Below are 25,524 nucleotides of genomic sequence, written 5' to 3'. Positions count from 1 at the left end.
ATGTGGTCTAAGATGCTGCTGTTATCTTGGTTGTCAAAGTCCATATTTCCAGGACTAGGTTACCCTTTAGTTTCTTTTACTTAAGCAGGAACAATACTAACTTCAGTAAAATTTCACAACTTTGTGACAATACAGTGTACAATATGAAATAATATATGTTAACAAAATTAACACACTGTTACACTATAAAGATTGGTTGATATAATAGTCAAGGAAGATAATTTTCACAACAACTGATACACATACTTAATGAAAATAATAATTAAAATTACAGGTGGGTGAATAGTCAGCTAATGTAGATTGTGGTTTTTCTCCTCTCTGGCATTTATTTCCATTAAAGCTCATAAGCAAAGCCCTAAGCAGAAATGAATGATGGCAAAGAAGGAAAAAAGCAGAGAATAAACCTGGTCTGTAAGCAGAAGAACACTGCTTGTTTCAAGAGAGAACTGAGACCCAGAAGCCTTCTTGCTGGGAAAAAAAATCTCATTATTTGTGATAAAGATTAAAAAAATAATTAAAAAGCATGACTGTATACTGGTGGTTGCCAAGAGCCAGTGTGGAAACTGTAAAAGTGCAGGGTCTGGTCTTTCACATTCCATCTTGAGCTGCCCCTCAGTCCTTTGCACTTCTGTGCTTCCCCAAATTATCTTCAGTTATCTTTTATGAATTTTCTGTAGGCTTCTCCTCTTTCTGTGCCAGGCTTTCTTAGGGAGAAAATACCTTTGTACTTCACCAAACACAGCAACACGGCTTTGGATATAGGGTATCCAGAAGGATATTATAAGGTTTTAGTTTACTGATCTGCATGATTATTTTCCAGAAATCTGTGAAGGAAAATGTGCTATTTCAGACAGTTGCAGTGATAAATTTGCTCTTGAAAAAATCTTCTTGAAGATTTTATCCACTAAATAGTTCAGCTTCAAAACTGCTTGTCAAACATGTTCTCTCATGTATAAATAGTACCCTTCTTATTCTTTGCTCTGCCTGCTATTCTATTTGCTGTTCCCAGCTCCTCCCTTTCTTCTTCACATCCCTTTCTTTCCTTGTGTGTCTTTTATAGTTGCACTGTGTGTATCTTGCTTTCTCTACCTCTGTCTCCCACCTCTCTTACTCTTACCCTCCTTCTTCTCTCCTTTTTCTTTGAAACTCTATTCCCCTTGTCTTAGCCTCACCCCTCCCTTTTATCCTCCTCAGCTATTCTCTCATGGGTGGTTTTCTTCTCTTTGGTTTGTGTGGTCTGCCCTGCACATTCCAATTCTTTTCTCTTCAAGACCTAACACGTTTTACACAGTGAGGAGAGTATTTGATAAATGAATTATGCTTTGCAGCTCTGACCATTGTTTTAATAACTACAACTTTAAACATTACGAGATCTGTTTGTGTGTCTGGACATTTGAAACTCACTATTGTGTGGAATCATGTCTATAAAATGAATGTCTGTCTGTGTAATTTGGAGTACATGATTGCCTTTATCAGTGTCTCCAAACTTTCTTGATCACGTATCCCTCTTGGTAAAAGGCTTTAGCATACACCCCCGTTATACATATATTTACTTATTTATAAATTATGTACTACTGAAGTTCTGTTGCTTTCCTCCTGCACACCAATGTGTTGCCTTGCACACCCCTTTGGGGTGCATGCAGCCCTCTTTGGAGATCACAGCTCTCTATCATGCCAGCCACACTGTTGCATGAGATATGCTGGTTTTGTCACAATTAAGATTCTGCTGAGAATCTGATCCATGCGTGGTAGTTGGGATTGAGAGCTTTTTCTTCTCTGTTTCTGTCATGTCGGCTGTGGTTGTTTATATATTGAGAGGGCTGAGGTTTTCTGGTAGGGTGCATTAGTTTGCCTAGCAAAGAGAAGATTTCAGAAACTGGAAATTTTTTTTAAACATATGAATTCTGCAGCATTGCAAAATGCTGCAACACTGGAGAAAAACATTTAAATGCTGACATAAAAATTAATCCCTCGTAAAAGACTGACTGTCAGCCATTGTTTCACCACGTGAAGTTTTAAAGAGGGTTTGGATGTTGCATGTGCACGCGTGCACAGGAACTTTTCTCAGACTTCCCCATTCAGTGTAGCAGTTCGCTCATGCTTGGCTTTCATTCCACAAGAAGGAGGAGGAGGAGGTTTTGGGGGGAATATTCCGTTACCATAAAGGGGAGGAAGTGTTTCTGCAGCTATTGAACAAAGCAGCTAGTTAACCTCTTTCCCGACCCCGGTGCAATGGTACAGTCCCACTGCTCCTTTCTAGGGGCCAGATGCTCCTCATAGTAGTAAAATGAGGAAGAAAGGAAAACATATGTGCAAAAATTTACTACCCAGCTAGTAAGGACCAGATTCCAGGAGGAGCTGAATACCTGCAATTTCTCCTGAAGTAAATTTCTTTTAGAATCAGATGGGGGGAGGGAGAGGGAGGGAAGTTGGAAGGAAAGAGGTCTGTTGTAATTGGTGTCTAGAAACCCCCACAGAGAGGATTAAGAAAGAAACTATGCTGTCTGGGAAGAAGTACGTATTTGTGTTACTCTGCATATATACAGAACTGGTAGAAAAGGCTCTGCTCTGTGGAAACCAGCCCTAGCTTTTTGAACACTGAGATGTGTCACTGTCTGCTGATGGTACTTCTTTTAAAGCAGAACTTTATTGAATGTGCTTTTTCCTTTTGTATGTGTACCAGTGCCTTATGTGGAAGGGAATCACGGTCACTTTCTATTGTGTGTGTTGTGAAGCTCATACTTCAAACCAAAGGGAGTTACTTTGGGAACAGAAGCCCAAAATTCTGCTCTGTGTTATCACAGAAGCAGTTATGAATTGTAAGGCACTGGGTTTTGATATCTTTTCTGTCAAGTCCTAATCCATGCTGTGTTTAGCTCACTGCACCCTCCCTCATTTTCTGCCTCTCGGCTGTGTAACACACTGAATGGTAGGAACGAGCAGAGGGTAATGTTGTGTGCCTCATCTGCTGCCATTTCTCTGTATGCAGCCCAGTGACAATTGCAGAATGAGTAGGTAGACTCTTGTTCTTGTACTAGCAAGAAGCAGGAGACATCCAGAAAGATTCTTCAAGAAAGATGCTTTCAGTCCTTTCTTTCCACATTGGAAGGTGAGGTTCTCTTTTGGAAGAACTGAGAAACCCTGTTTGATTCACCCACATGACTGAGATTTGTCAGTACCTAGAATCAAGGAAGCACCTTGCCTCTGTGACATTTCACAGAATCACAGCATGGGTCAGGTTGGAAGGGATCACGGGAGGGATCATCTGCTCCAACCTCCCTGCTCAAACAGGATCATCCCAGAGCACATGGCACAGGATTGTGTCCAGATGGTTCTGGAATATCTCCAGTGAGGGAGTCTCCATAACTGTCTGGGATATCCATCCCAGTGCTCAGTCACCTGCACAGTGAAGAAATTCTTCCTCGTACTCAGGTAGAACTTCCTGTTCATCAGTTTCTGCCCATTGCCCCATGTCCTAGTGCATGGCATCACAGAGAAGAGCCTGGATCTACCCTCCACTCCCTCCCTGCAGATACTTAAGAGACATTGATGAGCCCCCTCTCAGACATCTCGTCTAAAGGCTAAACAAGCCCAGCTCTCTCCAGCCTGATAATAATCTTTGTAGCCCTCCACTGGACCTGCTCCTGAACTCCATGTCTCTCTTGGACTGAGGAGCCCAGAACTCGACACAGCACTCCAGAGGAGCCTCTTCAAGGCTCAGTAGAGAGGAAGCATTGGAGGTGGAGTAAAAGTAAGCACAGATGCACGAACTTGAGCCTGGTTTATCCAGACCAACAAGAGATGGCACACACTAACAGGGATTTCAACAATGTCAAGAGAGACTGACCATGGATCAGACTTGTGCAGCCACACTGTTCTTCCTGACCTGAACCTGGCAGAGGTAGGGGCTGGGGCAAGGGCTCGGCCAGAGGTCGGGGCAGGCACAGCTGCGGCCGCGCTCGGGATCCCCGGAGAGCAGGCGGTGAGGGAAGACTCTTGGAAAATCCCCCTCTGGAAGAGGCTGGCTGGGGGAAGAGGGGTTCGGCAGCACAGCCTGGGATCGTGGAGGGAACCGGTGCCGCCCAGCGACCCGCCCAGCGGAGCGGCTCCGAGGGGAGGCTGCCGGCGGCCGGGGGAGCCGGCGGGGCGTGCGGCACACAGGATGGCGATGGCCGCGGAAGTGACAGGAGTGGCTGCAGCCGCCTCGGAGTGCGGGATCTCGCAGCGCCCCCACCCCCATTTGCCGTCGCTGGGCTTCTGCGAAGGAAAGCAGGTCGGGGGGGGCGGAGAGAGAATGGAGGAGGGGCACGGCGAGGAAGGGAGGGAGGGAGGGGGGAGAGAAAGCGAGAGAGAGAGAGAGGAGCCCGGAGAAAGGGATAAGGCAGATCCTGGGAAGCGAGAGAAAGAGAGACTCCTGCAGGAGGGGAACCTGGGCGGGGAGAGGACATTGCCAGTGAAGGGTCTGGAGGGGAGCGCAAAGATCGGGACTGCTCACAAGCATCCGACTTGTTGAAAGACGTCGAGCGAGGCCAGAGGCTGTGCCCGGGGCCGGGGGACAAAGCGGCGTTGGGCGCGGAGCGAGAGGGAGCTGGCGCTGGCCCGCCGGGATGGTGCAACTCGCGCGGTGAAAATGGTCTTTGTCCAACTTTTCTGATGCCGGGAGGCCGGGCGGCACGGCTCGAGCGGGAAGGGCTCCTGCGAACACTGCTCGAGTAATGCTGGGAAGTGGAGGGGGTGTTGCTGGAGTCCTGCACAAGGTACCGTGGCGGGCGGGCGAGGACGGGCATTGTGAGTCCGGCAGCAGCGCTCGGAGCGAGCGGGACGTGGTGGCGGGTACCCGCGGGTCTCTGCCATCTGGGGGAGGGGGCACAGAACAAACGGGGACTACTTCGAAAGGGGTTAAAACTCCTCAGGCGATGTTCTTTTTCCTCCTTTCCCGTTGTGTGCTGTTCCAAGGCGGCGTTACCGGCACCCTCTCCCGAGCGCACGCCTGCTGTCAGGTGCCGGCCGTGGGCGCGGGGAGGACAGATGTGTGGAATCGGGTCACGGCCTCTCCGCTCACGGAGACTGCCATCATCCCCAGAGCCCTTCTACACGGCCGTAGTGCCTTTGGTCTGCTCCCACGAGCGGTGTTCCCCTCTCTCTAGCGCCCTGGAGAACCGTAGGGAAATGCTGCCTTTGAAGTCTGTGAAGTGGGGCTTGGTGGATGCTGGTGTGGGTTCGCGATCCTCGTGGAACGACACAGGGGAGGGAGGCTGTGTGGCCTTGTCTGTGGGTACGGTTGCTCAGCGCTCTTGGGGACAGATGGCTGTATGAGTGCTTGTGGCAGAGAAAAGCCATGTTAGGCTATTTTTCAAGGAGATGATGCAAGTTACTACTACTCAAGCTAAATAAATCTGTGAATGTGGGAGGGGCTGTTGTGATGGGTAATTTTAATTTTGCCTTTTGTGGGATTCACTGAGATGATTTCACTTACTCTGAAGTTTCTCTTGCTATTACCACAGTCATTCGGTTGGGAAGGAGTGTGAGTATCCCCTGCCTTTCCTACAAGTTTCAGAAATCAGAGAGTGAAGATGGGGAAGCAAATCTCCTCCCAAGGGGCATCCTTCACCAGCAGTGATACCAAGTCATGCAGATTCATGATGAAGTAGAGTGAGGGGGCAAATGGAAACAACAAAGTCAAGGAGAATTAGCTGCCACCAGACATGTCTGCTAAAAAGACAAATTCGTAGCCTCAGCTGCAATGAAGGAGGAGGCTTCCTTTTTCATTGTTTTATAGGTTCTAATCCAAAACATGGAACTGGGTGTTGGTGCACCTCATGTTTAGTCACAGCTGATCCACCTGCCCTAAGCCATTAATACAAGATTTATTGGCTACTTCTAGGTATTTCTTCATTCCCAGTTTGAAATAGTTCCAATGCTGATGTTCCTTTGGGAGAAGGAAAGGAAAAGATAGTCCACAATCTAAAAATCCTTATCACTCCATCTCATTGCAGAAAAAAAATACTGTTTTTCTCTAGAAGTTCATTCCCTAAATTCAACACCTTGCACTACTTCAGTTTACTTTGCTAGTGTATTGGCAAGCTTCAGATAAGTGCACATAATTGCATCCTTTCCTTTTCTGCCTTTTTCCATGTATGCTCTCTTAGCCAAGTTACACAGGTGCAGTTTTTAATTCCTTGACTTGTGTGCCCCTCTAGCCACTAAACATTTTGTCTTGTCTTCTGAGTTCTCTCCTATTTAACATTCTTGCACTGAGCTGCTCAGAATTGTTTGCATGGCCATGTGTTTTGAATTTTGGAAAAAGCATCACTTTGGGGCATCACTGGATATTGTATGAAGTAGGATTGTATCTCTTTCTAATTTAATCACTGAAACCCCACAGAAAGTCATGTTTTCTTGCATTTCTTGCATTCTGAAGTTCTCAGCTCTTCCAAGCTGTTATCTGTGGCATGAACTCCTCAGGACTTTTTGGAGGGGGTTGGGGAGGAGATGTCTAATTCTTTTCTCTTTTGCCCAAGGCTGCTACTGTCTTTGCCTCCTGTATTTTGCTTGGAGGCTGACCAATGGCCGGGTGTGAATCCTTTTTGGGGAGGAAGGCAGCTGGTGGCTCCAAGGAGACAGCTGCTTATTCTCCAGCATGCTCCCATAGGCTGCCAGCAGACGTGTCTGACAAGGGAGCTGATCCCTTAGCCCATTAAGAATTGTCTTCCTTATGCCTGTAGGGATTCACTGTGTGGATCCCTCTTTGTGCCCAGGTACAGATGGCTTCCCCTTCTCCCCTCTGATATTGCATGTGCCATATGCAGAGAATCATGTAAGAGATGAGTGTATTTCTCCCCCCCCCCCCCCCCCCCTTTATCTCGTGTGCCTCCAATTAAGACAGTTTTGGTTTTTGGCCAACTTTCCTTCCCTGGATTGGCAGAAGATTTATGCATACTTTTCCTCTGGTTCAGGAATGGTCCTGTCTCCAGATCTGCTCTCCCTAAAACCTTAGTTTCCTTGTATTTCATTATCCATCAGCAGTGCCTGTGCAGAGGGTTAACCTGAAGTCCCTACAGATTAGTGCAGAGTGCTTTTGGTGCACACTTAAGGTTGCACAATATATTTTTATTTTTCATTTCTGTGGCCATATTGCATGTGTTTACTGCACACATAAACAATAGAAGGGTGGAAGAAGTACAAATTGGTGGTCAAGCTAGAGCTTTATAGTGTCATTTAGCCAGCAAACAAGAGGGCAATGTCTTCTAAAAAGGGTGCTGTCGTTAAAAAGTATTTATTAAGAATATTCCAGATTGTCTGGTTTTGGTCATAAATGTGATGATTTTTTTTCAAAAAATCTCAATGACTTATTTCTGTGAAAAGCTGATTAAAGGTTTAGGGGGAAACTGATGAACCCCTATAATACTATCATTATTTAGTCTTGTTTGCTGTTGGTTTTTTCTTAAACTTGATTTAGTACTATATTACAGTTATATCTTGCTGTTGATTTTGATTTTGTTTGCAAGTTTTGTATCATCTTACAGAAATACAGGTAAGGTATTTCTTCCAGCTACCGACTGCATGCATTCAGCAGTTTTCCAACTCATTATGACATTATAATTTAGCTTCTGCCTGATAAATCTTGGGCTGGATATCACTCTTCTCTTCGTGTTTGCTCTTTGGCAGCCATGAAGTGTCATGGGCTTCAGGGGTGTACACAAATGTAACACAGATGTATTTTTTAAATAATTCTGTAGATGTTGTACAACAGCAAACTAGCACTTTTTCTCCAGTGCTGCTGTGTAAACAGACCCCTAAAAGGATAAAAGCTCCTTAATTGCTCGTGTCAGCCACAGCAGTCAAACATGCGAGCAGCAAGTCTGAGTAAGAAAAAGCCATTTCATGTTGTCACTCTTCTCACGCTTGATGTATACAAGGAGTTTTAAACTTAACAAAGAACTACACTAGTACTTCCTTCTCAGAGGCACTCTGTTGTGCTTTCAAGAAATACTCCTCTGCCACCAGAAATAGAATTTTATTGGAAGGGTATTGTTAATATGTGTTGTGTTTTAAAAAATGCAATTAAAATGTATGTACTTTTTGGAGATCCTGTCACCTTATTTTATACTGAAGGTGCTGTCTTGCCTCTTAAAAAGTCATCAGGAGCAAGCTGATGCTTCTGTCACAGAGGTCCTACTTGAAGATTGTTCTTGAGACCACTTCTGACAAAAGCTCTTCTAGTCACTGGTTTCAATTTTCCATGCCTCCAGAGGCCCCTGTGCATTCTGCTACTCAGGCCTGCTTGTCAAGAAGATTTTTGTTCAAACGTTTCACATGCACACCCCCACGCCCGTGTGCACGCGCGCGTGCGCATGCCTGTGTGTGCACACAGCTGCGGGCAAAGAGCAGAAAAAAGGGCTGTCCTGGCAGCAGAGAAGATGCTGGGTACCGTAAGAACACAGCCTCTCCAGCCTGAAAACTGCAGTCTTACATGTGAAAGCTGAATCCTTAAGCTCTTGATTCACCTTAGGATGGAAATTCTCGCCAGCCCAGACCTGCACATTGAAACATACATGACTTCATTTTCAGACAGGATTTTTTTTCCCCTGTCTCCTTAAGCTTGCCAAGTAAATGATTCCTCTGCTGATTCTGCAGTTTCCAAGTACAGTTTTTTCCTCTGTGCCATGTCTCTGGAAAATATCCAACGTGTCTAAATCATGTAATTAAACCCTAGAAGCTAAAGACTGAGAACTACTGGCTCTTTGTAAGATATTTCTGTTTTAGCATACTGATGTTTCTCCAAGTTACTGTAAAGCTTTCAAAGCTCCCTAAATGACCTGATCTCTCTCCCACTTACTGCAAAACACTCACATGATATGAATCTGTTTGGCCCAGCTGACCACTTCAGAGGCAGTGTGTAGGATACAGACGCCTGTGTGGAAGCCTTTAGCATCAGGTTTACCACAGGTTCTCTCAGATCCTGGGGATGTCTGCAAATGGAAGCATGGTTTCTTGGCAGAACTCTCTTATCTTCTTAACTCTTCTCTAAGAAGAGAGTGGGATGTCACAAGAGGGACAATATTACAGATCCTTCTGGGCAGGTCTTGAATATTTTCAATTTGGAAATTCAAACTGGGCTGTTTATAAGACTGTTTGAATTTCCAAATGTTAGGTTTCACTCACAGCTAGGATCAATTTCATTCCAGTACGCAGAATCTGGAATGCTTTCTGCACCAGGAAGATGTTTGAAATTACTCCTCCTTGGGTTTGAGCCAGGAAGAAGCTGCTGGAAGCACAGCTGGATTGGGATGCCTGCCTGCAGTTGTCTCCCAGATGGTCCCTTCCCCTCCTAATGTCAGTAGGCTTTCAGCTGGTGCCAGCAGCAATGGGGATGCAAATATGTACTGACATTTTCACTTTTTAGTGAGTTTACTAATCCCATTTGGTGCATGTGTTGTCCATAAAGGGGCTACCATATCAGCAGTTAGCACTGCCATCACTATGGTGTCAGGAATGGAATAGTGCTGTTGAGGAATGTTTGTTTCATTGCTAGTGCAGAGAGGATCTTAGTGGTCTTCTCTTCCAGTATCTAGCCATGTTAGAAGTACATAAAGATGTTCTCATGTGATGTGAGAACAAATTCTGGTGACCTGAGTGTAAATCAGGAGTCTGTTAAAATCTAGGGGATAGGTAGAGGCTTTGACAGAGGGAATTTTCTTAGTTTGCACGTGCCTTGTTCTGCTGGGACATGTATGTGGAGTCAGATGCTGAAGAGTAATTAGTCTTCATTTTGAGCCTTACCGTAGCTACCTTTTTGCTTGGGGCCCCAGGCTGAGCACCAGAAAGACATTTGGTGAAATAAAGTAATGGGAATGATGCATGACTTGTGCTCCTTGTTTCAGTCAGAAGTTCTCTTAACTCAGACTGCAAGAATGGTGTTGACAGTTGTGTGTTTCTCATGGATAATTTTACCACTCTTGAATTAGAAGTGGCTCTGGATGGTCTCAGAGAGCTGCAGGTTCTTGGAAGAACTAAGGACATCTTTGGGCAGAAGATGGAGGGCCATGAAGGGAGGGCCAGAAAAGGCCAGGAAGAGAGGTGAAGCACCTCTTCTGAAGACAAGCTGAGAGACCTGGGATTGTTCAGACTGGAGAAGACTCTGGAGTGACATTATTGTGGCCTTCCAGTACCTAAAGGGGATGTAAGAGAGCTGGAGAGGGACTTTTGTCAAGGTCCTGTAAGCAATACAATATCTGGGAAAGACTTCAGACTTGAAGGGTTGGTGTAGAGGAAGGAATTCTTTACTCAGAGAGTAGTGAGACACTGGCACAGGTTGCCTGGCGAAGCTGTGGATGCCCCGTCCCTGGAAGTGTTCAGGGCCAGGCTGGATGGGGCTTGGAGCAACGTGGTCTAGTGGAAGGTGTCCCTGCCCATGGCAGGGGGTCAGAATTAAATGGTCTTTAAGGTCTCCTCCAACCCAAACCATTCTGTGATTCTGTGAAATCAAATTAGTGACTAGATCCCTTTTACCTGAGAAGAATAGCTTTAAAAATTGTCTCCTAAATAGATTCTTTTGATTATGTCTAATGGGTTACCCTCCAAAAAGTGTGTGTGATGACAGTGTGAAGAAAGCAAATCAGTCTCCAGAAACAGAGTAAAAACAAAAATATTAAATTCTTTAAAAGAATTAAGCTAAAACAAATCTTACTCTGTTTGATAAATTGACACCTACTGGACAGTCCTAATTGAAAGGAGCAGAATAGGGTCTGTTGAATTGTACATTTCCTGCTTCTCTTGGCCAATAGTCTGTACCAGGCCACTGTACCAGGCCAGTGTTGAAAAGAGTTGTGAATATGGAAATCAGAGTGGGAAGGGGAACTTGACCTAAATCTTTAGAAAGTTCTTTTAAAATTAGTTTTTAGATGATTTTTTTAAAGGCTTAGCCTTCCCCTCTTCCACCCAGATCATAGCATATCAGCCTGGCATTTTTTACTTTTTTTCTTTTGTGCCTCTGAACCTGTGGCGTTGAAATTGTACAGTCCCTGACTTTATGGCACTAATGCAAATGCACAGAGACTATTTGTGTTTGACTGTGTGAACTTCTGTGCCACAGCACTGATGAACTGGGAGCTCAGTGAAGAGCAACAGCAGTGATTAGATGACTATAGGGAATTTTTAAAATGCTATTAAAAAGCACTAGCTTACTGATGAGTGAAAAGGGTTTGCTCTGGAGTAGCTAGAGTATCTAAAAGACTATTGACAGGATTCTAGGCAATGTGCTGGCCAAAGGAAAAGGGCTGGCTCAAATTGCCCAAAGTAGATGGGTTTGGGTTCAGTATTAAGGTGTGGTTTCTTCCAGCAAAGGCCTGCATAGATTGTAGAAAGTCATGGAATCCTTATTGCTAATGACATTTAAAAATATGACTAGGGAAGCTTAAAGAAATACATCGACAAAAATCCTTCAGTTGACATGGTACTGTAGGCCAGATGTTGTCTAAATAAAGATGCCCATTCCCCTTATTTAATTTCTATTACTATAGTCTTACCAACAGCTGGGGGAGGGACTACCTTCCTGCCAGAAAATGTGCCTTGGGTCTGCTCTGTTATGACCAAGACTGGTTGATATCCAAGGAAAGGAAGTGGTGTATTGTACTCACTCAATTTTAAATGTAATCCTTTGGTTTTGAGGTTGGACGTGGATGTAACAAGAGCAGTGAGCCCCAGCATCCACACTGAAATATAAATAAGCCTTTGAGACACTGAGGAGGCAGGATGAACTCTGAGAATTATGTGTTGTTGCTTTCATCTCTGGCACGAAAAATAATACAAACATGCATTAGAAAGAGATGCTATGAGCCTGAAATATCCTTCTACCATAACCTGCTTGGCCTTCCCTTTTCCTCTTAAGACTATTTTTGTTCTGCAGAAGTATTAGTGGCACATAATGTCCCCATTTCCTGAGGGTGGAAACATCGAACTGGAAATGCAGGACGGAGGAGGAGGGAAGGACCTGAGAACAAAATTGGCTGCTCTTCAGGCTCTGCCAGTGGCAAGTTCAAATTTTTGGTGGAGCTCTCTAACCCACTTTTGCTACACATGGGCTCTTTCTGATGCTTCTCTGAACTCAGGTAATTGTTTCAAGCAGTCATTGCCATTCAGATCATCTCTTCTTTGGAGCATTCAGCTGATTTCTTCAAGCTACCGTTTCTGCTTCAATTCCCTCTCAGTTGTCTCGTAGATAAGAGCCAATTTTGGGCAACCCAATTCCCAAAATCAAAATGAAACCTGGTTTTAGCCTTGAATCAGCATGAATCATTAGTGTTGTTCTCTAAATAATCATCTAGATGGTGACAAAAGTTGAAAGAAACTTAGTGTGAAAGACCAAGTGAGATGTTTCTGAAGTCCAACAGAACTTTTGGGATGTGTGTTCTTGTTGCTCAGTTCAGTCATTTTAACAGTGAGACCAAGGCACTAAGAGGAAAGACAGCTGAGTCTGAATGAATATTATGGATTTCAAGACTGGAACTGAAGACAGCAAAACTGGAGAAACCATATATTTTCTTGCCTTGGTTCTAGGTCTCGTAGTTCTTTGCTCTGTGTTCTCAAGAGGTTGCTGCCAAGGTAGCTCCCTAATTGCCTGTCTGCGCAGTGAAGTAACACCTCCTGCAAAAAATGGCTGTAGACAGACTGTAGTAAGTGTTGGTGTGGTGCACTTCTCAGAGTATGACCAGTGCAGTGCAAGGTTGTTTTGTGATGTTTTAATACCTAACATGAATGTGAGACTCAAACTAGTGGTAGAATGACAGAATTCCCATCTTGGCAAACAGTGGTCATAAAAGAATGAAGGCTGTGTTGTAGAGCTCTTCTCTGAGCCATTTTCTCCCTCACTCATAGCTTCCTAGTTTTGTGCATATATTTCCACATCAAACGTTCTAATTTACGTGCTGGAGCTAAAGCTTTTATATTGTACAGCCTGTTGGTGCAGTCAGCAAAACGTAAGGGAATCAGCTTGACTGAATATAATTTTTTATTCTCACTCCCATTTGGGGAATATGTTATGTTACAGCCCTCTGTTGGGGGGGGTATATATACCATATATATAACATATAAGACCAACCTTATGAACTCAAAAGCTGGTATTTGTAATTCTGTGGGGTTATAACTAGATGGAAGGTACCTGGTAATCATTTGCATGGAGTGAAGGTAGGAAAGTAGGTTTGGACAGCAAGGTCAAAGCAGTGAAAAAGTCAGTAAAGTGATCGTGCTTCAATGCTTTTCTGCCTTGTTGTTTTACAAAGAAGCATTCTTGCTTCTCTTAACAGGAATAAAAACAGTGATGATAAATAATGCTAGTAATTAAATAGTTTTAAAAGTAGCCTCTATCTGCAAATGCATGAAGCCAACAATTTGTGAACCAAGCTCTATGACAGCCCAAGGCTGTGAAACTGATTAAAATGGAAAAAAGTAGTTTTAATTAACCCTTAAATTATGAAGCACATTCTCTGAAAACCCAAGCTGCCTCATTGAAGCCAGACAGGAGGTTAATAAAAAGAGCTGCACTTAAATTAAGATGCTTTAATATTATTAGTCCTTTCTGTAATCTGTTTTGAAATGACAGTTTCTCCCATGGAATGAAAGGCAATTTCAAAATGATGGGAATTCCCATAGAAGAGGAACATTATCTTTTAACCGGCTGTCAGTGCTGCCACTATATCCCAACAGGCAACATAACCTTGGATTCTGTGAATACGAATGACATGCATTTTCTGCTTATGCTAAATATTTCTTACTGTAAAACCCTCATGAAGTCAAAAGCAAAATTAGAGATGAGGACAGTAAGCATATTTTTGCAAAAATTGAAGTTCTTTACTGCAGCTGAAGAAAATACTAATCCTTACTAAAGGATTTTGCAAAGTGGTCCACAATGAACAGTTTAAGAAAAGTATTTTCAGCTGGTTCTTTTTTTCCTCTCCATTGTATCTTTAGAGTGTTTGTGCATGGATCTTGCTTCATATATTTCTAGACATGTCGTGGAAGGCTACATTCTTAAGTTACAATGGGAAAGAGCATTAGTATAAAACATCTCTTTTCTTAGACTTATTAATATCTTAGTGTTGCAAGCCACTCTCACTTTTGCTCCTGCTCAGCCCTTCAGGCCCTAGATTTCTTTTCCAGTGTCCTGAGAATGCCTTTAAGGCTGTTGGTCAGCTCTGTGTATGGGTTGTCTTTGCAGATTTGCAGTTGCATTTGCAGACTTGGTCAGCAAATGTCAAGGTTATTTTTCTGATTTGTGGCATTGCTTGTCTGGCCATTGCCAGCACTATGCTTGGCTTCTTTACCACTTTCCACCCATCAGCAAACAGAACTTGGTATACAATAACTTTAATTTCACTTGAAAAAAGAAGCATGATCAGCATGCTGAGTAGATGAGAACATGATTTTAGGGACATTCTCTTTACGTCACTGTCGTGGTTTAACCCCAGCTGGCAGCTGAGCAGCACACAGCTGCTTGCTTAGCCCCTACCCTTCCACCCCTCCCATCCCAGGAGGGAGAATTGGGAAAAGGTAAAAGACAGGGGTTGAGATAACAACAATTAGAACAGTCTAATAATTGGAGTAAAATAATAATAATGATGGTGATGATGTTGATGATGATGATGATGGAAAGGGCGAGAGAGGCATAACCCCCAAAAACTAAAGTGACTTATGGTACAGTCGCTCACCACCCAGTGATGGATGCCCAGCACATCCCTGACCCATGATCAACAGATCCTGGCCACCTCCCCTCTGTTTATGTACTGAGCATGACATTCCAGAGTGTGGAATATCTCTTCAGCCTGTTGGGGTCAGCTGTTCCTGACCATGCTCCGTCCCAGTTTCTTGTCCATCTCACTGGCAGAGCATGGGAAATTGAAAAGTTCTTGATTTAGAGTAAGCTTTACTTAGCAACAACTAAAACATCTGTGTTATTAAGAGTATTCTCAATCCAAAACACAGCTCTGTGCCAGCTCCTAAGAAGAAATTTAACTCTATCCCAGCCAAAACCAGGACAGCAAAACATTCTTTGTTTAATAACCATTTATGAAAATGTGTCATTTCCCTTCTTCTTTTAAATGCCGAAATAGAATGCATCTTTTTTTTTTTTTCAGACATCTTCTATTATAAAATTTCAGTGAATTTTGGGGTTTTTGTTTAAAATTAAGTTGTATCAGAGAAGGAAATTTCCAAAGAATTTTTAGTACCATAGATTACTTTCACCTAGAAGTTAATAATGTGGTGATCTTCAGGGATACTTGAGTCTAGTATTCTAAACTTAAAATTCTGCACTTAGAATTTTGGAAATACAACATTTTACACAGTGCTTAACAAAGGTTTGCAGCTGTGCCCTAGAGTTTGTGAATTGCATATTATTTTCTTTGCTGAAGGCTTATGTCTTCCTTTTGTACAGATGAAAGTATAATTGTCAAAGATAAATTATACTTGAAGTTGATAACATCATGTGTATTTCTACATAGATAAAAGTGCAGGGATCTGTGCACAGTTGTACTGAGAGGAGGTATCCTGAGAAATTAGAGTAAAATCAATAACAGGACAGTGAAACCATACCCAGTGGGTACAGTTGTCATATTCTCTTTCCATCAAAGAAGATAAATGTGATGGACAGCTGTTAATTCATTTCCCCCTGTTTGCACAGTCTCCTTTATTTACAGTATGAAAATTCAAAGGGAGTAATTTCTGTATTACTTTGATTCCTGTTATATTTTAGAAGAGTTTCCTGTTATGTTTAGAGAAGAGGCAAGTAATGGATAACATAAATAACAATTTCTTCATATTTTTCATTCTATAATGCTGTTAATATTCTGGAGCTGGGATTTTGCTTCCCGGTGTTAATGTTAGAAACTTGACGATAATTGCCAATGTTTTTTGAAAACTACACAAATCAGTATAAAAATTGTCAGTGAAGTCAAATCTTGTGAGGTGGGAAGATATTGTTTTCAGGAACTTAATTGTGTTTAATATGTATGTAATTCAAGTACATAATAGATGGAAGAAAGAATCTGTATCTTTAATTAGAATATTTTTTTAAATTGCTGTAGTTTCAAGACATCAGTGTCCATCTTTGTTAGGCATAGCAAAACATGATGTGGAGGCATTGAGAGAGGCTCCAGGAACACGGGACAGCTGTGAATGAATTTTACTTAGGAAGAAAGACTAGATTTACAAGCTGAGCTGTAAAGCTGCTCTAGCCAAGTATGTCATGGCAGAGAAGAGTGATTTAAGGGAAAGCACTGTAGTTATCTAAAGAGATGCTAACCTGACCTTCTGTGTGGGTTGGGAGATTGCAGAGAGGCTCAGAATCTCCCCAGATACCTTCAGGCTGCACCTGGGGAGTCATTGGGAGGGAGCTGTTCTGCTGTCCATAGCTCCCTTTTTAATTAGTGCAGGTCTTAGTTACCCTGGTGAACATGATTCAGCTCAGTCCACTAACCGTAGAGGTCATTTGAGTCATTATGCTTCTAAGTTGGGCACCCTATTAGAGCCTCAAGGGTTTAATAAAAATTCATGAAAATAAGCATCTCTTTCTTCCCTTTAAGAGCTATGGAAGTTCTTAATTTGGATACCACTAGGAAATGTATAATCAGAGCCTGGAAGATCAGCTTCACAATGCCTGGTGTTTCCATGGTAAACAAGGAAATAAATGCCTTTCTTTGGAGAACATTCAGAATCAGCTTTTGGAGTGCCATTGTATACTTAAGGGATCCCAAGAGAAACAGACACAACTCTATCGAGGTAATCTGTAAGAAGCAAATGATCAAGCCAGCTATGAAGTATGCTCTTGAGGAAGTATTCCTTTAAACTTAGTTATACATTTCATCTAGAGCGTTTCTCTCAAAATTAAATGAATCAACTAAACAGACTGTAAAAAATCCACAAGGGTTTTTTCCATAAATCCTACTCTCATCTCAGATATTTTCAAAGTAGTTCAGAGTCATTAAAAATAATCTCAATTAGTAACAGAGGATAAAAGGATATAGAGCAGCTATTGAAATGATCTATTTATTTAGTCAATCATTTTTCTGTGGTGGTTTATGTGTCCCAGTAATAGAATTTTTAACGAAAACACATTAACTTCATTATATTAAAATCCTGAGCGATAAATTATGTGTTGCTCCCCCCTCCCCTCCCCCCACATTCACTTCCTGTTTGGGGCGTAGAAAGATTTCTATGAATAGCAGTTATTGTAATTATTGTCTAAGAAAGAAGGTAGGCAATATTATGTCATGCTCAGACTGCTGGACAGGCACTGAGTGACAGCTTTCATAACAGCATTGTGAATGTTATCCCAGTGAGCACTGCTGCAAGGGCATCCCAGTGGCAAAGGAGCAATTATAGTAGGACAGAACCGGGGGCAACAAAGGACGGGGGGAGGCCTTTTGCTTGATGTGTAACACTATCATGATTCCCTATTTATCATGAATGAGAGGTATTAATTCCACTTTTTGTACTCTGCCTAAATGTGATGAATCAGTGTGCCGCACAAATTAATTGGAATAGTAGTTTATTGACTCTCCCAGATGTTGTGCTCATTTATCTTTTTAATGGTTCTTGCTGAGAGATAATACTAAGCTGATATGAGTCACAGTGCAAAATGTGCAGGAGGAGGAAAGACTGTGTTTACAAAGGTACAGCATTTTCTCTACCCTGGAGAATTCTTGAGGTGCATTTATTTTGCATCTAGATCCTTTGTGTGAGGAATAAGTATGAGAAATACAGGGAAAATTTGTGGAATCAAGTGTAACAGAGGGAAGTTAGACCCATATCATGATTTCTACTGTGAGATTGGCCTAGAGGAGTCAGTTAACAATGAATGAGGAAGAAGCATTGTTCCAGTGGGAGGAAACAAGATGATTTGGAAAAGTTCTTGGAACAGATAAGAAGAATTGAAAACATAAAAAATTTGGCACTGTTACGACTTCAGCTTCTATTAGTAGAACAATATCAAATACATAAAAATACTTTGTTGCACGAGGATAGACATCTTTCCAAATCTGTTAGAAGTTCAAAACAGGGATTGGATGAATTCCTAAGGAGATACTAAAGTGAATCAATTGAGGGATATTCTCTAGTAATCTTTGTCTTACATTTGTGGATACCGGAGGAAGAGGAGGAAAGTGGGTCACACAGAGGTCAGGCTTGCAAGCCATCTGCACACAGCTCCTCTTCCTGGCACCGGAGACAGGGAGAAAACTTGGCTTAGGTGGACATTCATCTGCTTCTGCATTTTCTTATGTGTTGAAATGTGGAATTCAAAGAAACAGCTATATTCAGGCCCTCATCTTTTCTCCAGAACTTGTGCAGTACCTGAACAATCCTAGATTTTTTCTTAATCCGAAATGCGTGCCTGAATTCCTCCTGTGGAAACCAGACAGATGCATGGTTCTGCTGAGTAGTTAGTGCTATTTGATGTCAGGTTCTGCAGGTGGTATCTGTCAGAGGGAAATAGGGTCACTGTACTTTACTTTCTGATCTGTGACTACATATTGTCTGTGTAGTAAGCTAGAACATGCTTCAGTGAAGGTCTGTCCAAAGTTTTATGGTTGGAGTCAAGAGTTTGAGAAAAGGAAGGGTTTTGTTCAAAGCTTAGGTCCACAAGAACCTGTGGCCAGCACAGAATTAACACAGTTTATCTAGCTGTCACTGTTTTTGATCAGTCTCAGAGTTCTGTGCAAACCCCAGAAGAATAAAGAAGCAGTCCATTCTAAGGAGACCTCTCTTAGGTTTGTCACGTGCATGACCACCTCCATCAAGACTCCAGACATATATCATTGGGGTGCTCTCAAATAAGTGACTGCACAAACCTTGGAGCAAACCTGCTTCCTTTCTAAAAAAAACCCACATGCACTGATGGAAAGGAATTCTTGATTAATGCTGACCTGTTTAGCAGCACTGGTGCCCTATGGCTCTTCAGGTGTCATCACTGACAATGCTTGAACTTTGAGGGAATCCTTTATTTGCATAAAGAAGCTGCTGCAAAGCTACTGGCTGCATGAAATGCTTTGCCACAGCTTGGATACAGCATGGACAGACAGCAACCCTCTTTGTGACAGAACTCTCACAAGCACAGAACTGTACTACTGTCAGTTGTTTCAGCACATGTGGGAGCACTATCACTATCTCTTCTGTAGCACTGAGCATCATTTGCCTGGAGATAGTACTGAAGTGTTCCCACTTCAAGATTTGAGTGCAGAAAAAGTGAGACATTATAGCACCGGCCCTGTCTGGTGAGAATAAACAGGACTTAAACAGTGCTAGGCAAGCCAGGCATGCTGTTTCACATTCAAGGCTTTCCAGCTGAAATGGCTTGTGTTTTCAGTCTTGGGTAGAAGAAGCTTTGAGGTGCTTGGCAAGAGCTGACTCTCTTCTGTTGAGATAGAAAGAAAAAGAGATCAAAGGAGATTGTGACTATATATAAGGAAGAAAAAAATTCCCAGTAAAAAAAAAATTAAAATTTCGCAGTTCAATGCTGCTACAGAAGCCCAAAAAAGTTGAGGAATCTCCATCCTTGGTGATGTTCAAAACTCACCTTGACAAGCTTCCCAAGGAACTCTACTCCCTTGCTGGTTGTTCAGCTAAGAAACCAGGATTCTTGGAAATACTGGTGGTGATTGTATTTATCTCTTTAACTGGGAACTCAAACATAAAATTTGGTAATCTAGGTACTCCAGTGATGGTGCCAAAGTAAACAGTCATGATAGCTTTGGTGAATAATGTAAGGAGACAACCCAGAAACTTCTGTCTCCCATCTCTTGGAGCTTATATTTACAGTGAAAATAATATGAGTGGTCTTTTCTGACTGCTTGGGATCTTCACAGTTTCATAGGGTTGAATTAAAAGACATTTTAATACTCCGGAACTGTCACTTCTCAGTTTAAAATTTTCAGGACTTCCAAGGAGATAGAAATAATTCCCCTAGCTAAGGAAATATATGCCTAAAAATAGGTTATCGAAAAAGGATTGACAGCTGGTACATGAGTGGCAAGTTCATGTACTTGGAGGAGAGGAAGGAAGAGAAAGGGTATTTAAGGAAGTTTATCAAAGGACCCTATCCACAGAGGGTGTATTGCTTTGCAGTTGGATTTGGAGGAGTGTGGGGAATAGTGGATTCCATAGCAAAGAGAAGTAATCTTGCTGAAAGCAGTTTTGGAGCAGGTAACTCGCTGAGGCGGCCATGGAAAGGTGCTTGTGTGGACAAGAGAAGAGGGTGGTTGGAAAGTTGGGATGGTTTGAGGTTTCTGTTTACGTAGTTTGGTGTAGGGTAGAAGTAGTAGGAGAACTAAAGAATGAAGGATGAGCGTCTTTGGGTGTAGTCAGATTCTGTACACATCAAGTGCTAGGGGGAAGGGCAGGGCAGTGGTTAGCAATTTAGGGGCTTGGTACTCTTTAATTCACAGAGGCTAGTGCTTCCCTCCTACTCTCCCTTAAATGCTTCCATAATGTTCTCTCTATCTTTCATTGTGGAGTAAGCATTTTTCATTGAGGTGTGGAAGAGGCAGAAAAAAAATTAAAAAACCCAAAACCTAAAAAAAAACCCTAAAAAAAAAAGTTACCTTTTTTATCTGCTAAATCACAACCAGCTTTTTGATTTAGCCACAGTTTACTTTAAGGAAAATAATTGCCAGTCTAATCCAGACAAAGGCTGCATAATTCCTCTTGAAGAGCAATGTAACTTTGGTGGGATACAGGGGAAACCAAGATAAGACAAACAGATGTTGTAAGAGAGATGTGCAGGTGAGGAGGGCAGCAGAAGAACATTTGGTTTCCTTGGAACCAGAAATGGTTTTGTGTCTGGTTTTGTGTACGAGGGATTTTTTAGTTATATCTGTTTTGTGGTAATTTCGATGCTTGGCTGTGAGATCCAGCAGCCAAAGTGTGTTTGGGTTCGTTTTCTGCTCTGTGACTCTGACGTTATGTGACATGAGAATATCTGAATTGCGAGCTGTTTTCAAGCCTTCTGCAGATAAATGAGGTCCCTTGACTGAAATGAAAGTATTCTTCAGTTTGTTTGACCTCTGTTCCTGCATTTGCTTGCCTTCATTATGAATGCTTAAAAGTCCCCATCTCTTACAATTTCACTGGTCTAATAAAAAGCTTACAGATATTGTAATATTATAGATTGCCAGTACAAATGGTGAGTATTTGTGTCTCTACGTAGAGGTGTCTTGCAGGCTTGATTTTGGTGTGCCTAGTCTTAGTTTTGGTGGCTCAGGCAGCAGTCTTTACTCCTTTTCCAGGAGACTGCTGTTGTGTGCTTGGGTAGTTGTTTCTGTAAAGAAGGACTTTCTGACTTTTCACCCTGAAATTTTCTCCTCTTTGCAGTTGCATCCAGTGGTGTTTTTATTCTGTGATGTGTTGTGTTGTATATATGCTTCACAAAGTAATAAGCAGTGCCTGTATCCATCCTCACATTTAATCTTAATTTTTTCTCAGTAATAGTTAATGATTTTATTTTTCTCTTTCCTCAGAAGTCATGGACCAAAACTTTTGCCTCTTGAGAGAAGCAAAGAGATTCTGAGATTCCTTTAGTTTCCTTACATTTTAGTGAGGCCCAGAGTGCCTTTGGTTCATCTGTCTTGGGTGCTCTAGGTTCTCCTAGGAGCAGCAGAAGAGAGAGCTGTTCCATCCTGCCCAAATTTCTCTCCCTCTCCAGTAAAGCAAATTTAATTGCTTTCCACTGCCTTTTCTCATATTCCCCAGGCTGCTTTTTCCTCTGCTATGCCCAACTTGCTCAAATCCCCTACTACAAGGTTTTCAGATAATTGCACTGAGGCTGCCCCTTTTAATTACAACTCTTCCCCCCTCCTCCCCTCTTTCAGCCAAGTTATTGAGCCATTTCTGTATATTGCCTGAGACATTTTTCTTTCTCCTTAGCTACGCTTCACTGTCTCACTGAAGACATTGGAGCATTTTCAATGCTCTCTTCAAAAAGCACCTGAAGAAAAAAAACATACTGGCTTTTTGCATGCAACCTACATATTACTGTGATATTTCTGTGTTGGGCTTAGAATTGGACAGATGAGCTAGAATTACCTTGCTTAGCAAAATTGTTATGCTGTATTGATATAATGCGGTGCTGGATTAGGCTACATGCTGCTCCCTTACTGTAAGATAAGATTTTATGTCAGGTTCTTAATGGTGATGGTAGAGTTTTATTTGGATTTTTTCCCACTTAAGATAATAAACTTGGACTTGTGTGCTTTTTCTGGCTGTAATGCAGGCTCCCTGTTTGACCTTAAATATCACAGCATTTGCTTCCTCATGTACAACATATCAGTGGGAAAAATACTGTCCAACTTAGTAGTGTTGTGCAGTCATATGCTTAAAGAGACAAATGCCTGCATCTGAAATGCAATACAAGTGTGTCAGCTGTCCAGATTTGTGTTGGCAAAAACTCTCCTGTCATGGCTACTGAGCTGCAGAGTCCTTAAAAGGCAAAGTGTAAACTACAAGAGACAGAATTTGAAAAGGATACAGGGGAAATGGAATGGACACCTTCCAAGAAACATTGCCAAAGATGCAGAAAGGATCAGGACTTCAGTAATAGTACTGAAGAGATTAATGTTGATTTGGGAAGCACACCGTCCCTGATGCCATGAAAGTCTCAAAATCTGTGTGTACTGGCAGTGCAAAAAACACCTGTGACTGACTGAAGTCTTGAGGGATGAGTATATGGAAAATACTGGGTCTGTGCTACTCCTTTTTAACCCATATCTTGGAAGTAGTAAATGATGGAATGAGTGTATAAAAACTGTCAGTTTTGTGTTAGAGTGACCTGATTTCTGTTTCTACCTTCTGTTTTTTCCTAAACAGCATTTCTCTGCAAAGACCTCTGTGCATTAATTTGGAAAGGTATTAAAACACTCCAAGAAATCTCAGACCATTTCAAGAGAGTGGTGTGTGCTTGTTGAAGATGGTGGTATTTACAGAGAATCTTCATGGATTCTAATGCTGGCATCAGTGCAAGAAGAGTGTCGGGAATGGGTTGGCTCTGGATGGTCTTCTTCTTTCATCTAGTCACCTCATTAGAAGGTAAGAACAGATGTTTCACATCAACTTTAAAGTGTTTTCTGTAGAGGTTAAAAAAAAAAGTGTGCTCTCCAGGATGCTAATATCCTAGTCCAGATGAGCATTGTGCACATGTCTTTCTGTTTGATGGTTGATCACTATCTCTTGGGATGTAAAAAGTTATTAGTATTGTTTCTGGTGGGAGAGGCAAACCCTCTTACGAAGGATCATTAGTGAGCATTACTACTATCTATCTCAGAAGTGACTGCCTCAAAGAATAGATTTTTTTTTAATCCAGGAATAAGCTCCTTGTTTATACTTTGTGTGTATTTGGTTCTCGTGCTTCTGTTCTTGCACCATGTTTGCTTTGTGAAACAATCTCTGGACGTTTATACTGTTCGAGAAGACAACACCCAATGGGCTGAAATCAAGAGTTTTTGTCTAACCTCTGAAAAACTTGCCTCAAATAATAGATATGGAGAGAAATGTTTTGCATTAACAAGAAGAGGCAGTTCACATTCAGCCAGCAGATAGGAGGGAGAAAGCACTGGAGGCAGGGTAGGGAAAAGGTAGGCAGGGGACAAGAGTTGCCAAGAAAATGGTAGAAGAAAGCATAGATGATAGAAGGGAGGGTGATGAGAGCAGGAGATAAGATGAGAGCTGTGGAAGAGAGTTAGAGAAGGGCAGAGGTACTGTAAACAGTTCCCTTGTTTGTTCCAAGAATATCCTTGCAGCTACATGTGCTCAGTGAACTGTACTGCTTTGTGATGAATGTTCATCTCTTGCATTTCTGAAAGCCACTGAAAGAGGAGAGGAGGGAGAGATGGAATCAAAGGGAAGCAAGGAAAGACCTAGAGGAAAAGACAGGAGAATAGTGTGAGATCTAATAAAAAGAGGAAAGCTTGTTAAAGCATCCCTTCTCTTAATAGGAGGGGAATACAGTGTGTGTGGGAAGTTCAGAGGCTAAATAATTTATGTAAGATTATAATACAAATTCTTAAATCTCCGAAATTCTGTGAATTGCTGATTTTAAAATTGTATTTAAAATTACTGTGTAATTCTTGTAACTGATAGAGAAACTGAGATAGAAATTCTCTCTGCAAATATGAAGTAACTGAGTGATGCCTGTACAAACGAACATTTTTTAAATTCAGTGCTCAGTCCTGAAAGTTTGTAAAGATAAAAAGAGTTTCAAAAGCACTGTGTGATACAGCTTCACAGATCACATAGTTGACCTGCCTGGATTAAAATAGGACAGTAAAATTCTGCCTGTGGAGAGGAAACAGTAAAGGTGCCCATGAGCCGAACTTCAGCTCTCAATTCAGGGTCAGGGGAGTCAGCATCTTCATTGTGACTGTACTGCATGGTCCTAAGTTTGCACTTTAAAGCTGATTTGCATCTCAGAGGTAAGTATTTTTGTTGTGGTCAAAAGTCAAATAAAAATTATATGGTAGGGGAGGAAAGTCTGATGATAACTATGTGGAAAGTTTTGCTTTAGTGCAGAGTTGTCCATAAGGAAGAAAAAAGGCCCATGGCGTGTTTGTTGACTCATTATATATAGCAGAAACTTGAAATTCAGGTTTCAGATTTAAGTTGAAAAATATAGGGAATATACGGTGTGGTCTTTAGTTTTTATAGAGCTTCTTAGAAGTTTTAGATGGTGTTTAAAACACATTTCACCTCCAACTAAAAAGAGTTGACTGAGTGGGAAAATGAATCAATCAATTCTTCCTAGTGTTTCTCGGGCATTTGAGTTAAAGTCTGAATGTAAATCACATTTTGTCTCAAACTAAATGTTCTTCAAACTTTGAAATTTTCTAAACCTTAATGTTAATCATTAAGAAAAGAGGGAGAATCTGTAGAGAAGGGAAGTAGTCAAAAGATTCACACTATCTTCATATGCATTATGAAGAGAGCAAATACTTCTTAGGCAGAATGCCTCTCAGATAGAAAGAAGGCAGCATGCTTTTACAGGACCTAATGGGACTTTAAACACCCTCATGACTCAGAAGTAAAGAAGTTCTTGTAAGCAATTGAAATTATTTTGTTGGTATTGGTTTTAATGCATAAAAAGGAGACATTAGGCTGAATTTATTTAATATAGTTCTAGTATATGGACACACTGATTTCACCAGGAATGAGCATGTCTGTGCAAAGTTTTCCAGTCATGATTTTTACGCCAAAAAAAAGCCTGAATGGAAACTTGAGGGAAGACTGGTTTGAAAACAGAAAACATTTATGTACGGGGGTTTTTTTTAGCTTTACAAAAGGAAACACAATTGCACAGAAGTTTTCATTAAGATCACATTTCTCAGTGTTTATAGCTCTGCAAGAGTTTTTGAGGATTTGATTTTGAGAGCATTATTTTTGAACTACATGCTGGGTGAAGTAATGGATTTTTCCTTTTTCTCAAAGCTACATAAAGAAATACAGTAATTTTATTTCTTTAAAAATCTATACATGTATGTAATTAGAGTT

The 25,524-nt window shown here is 41.7% G+C and overlaps 1 protein-coding gene across 2 annotated transcripts in view; it reads left to right on the top strand.

Annotated features, from left to right (window-relative positions):
• Window positions 1-4,211: 4,211 nt before the first annotated feature.
• The window catches only part of EPHB6 (EPH receptor B6), a 66,488-nt gene continuing 45,175 nt past the window's right edge, over window positions 4,212-25,524 (top strand). The window contains exons 1-2 of one of the 2 annotated variants that reach the window (XM_066572240.1): window positions 4,212-4,273; window positions 22,852-23,070. In XM_066572240.1, coding sequence (XP_066428337.1) covers window positions 22,977-23,070 — 94 coding nt within the window. In that variant the 5' untranslated portion in view covers window positions 4,212-4,273; window positions 22,852-22,976. Of the gene's footprint in view, window positions 4,274-4,468; window positions 4,758-22,851; window positions 23,071-25,524 lie in introns of those variants that run through there. The other variant, XM_066572239.1, reaches the window with a different exon arrangement.

The sequence above is a fragment of the Molothrus aeneus genome, chromosome 2 (assembly GCF_037042795.1).
Source record: "Molothrus aeneus isolate 106 chromosome 2, BPBGC_Maene_1.0, whole genome shotgun sequence".
NCBI lineage: Eukaryota > Metazoa > Chordata > Aves > Passeriformes > Icteridae > Molothrus > Molothrus aeneus.
Note: the sequence above shows the minus strand (reverse complement) of the source record. Positions and strands in the feature narration are given on the sequence as shown.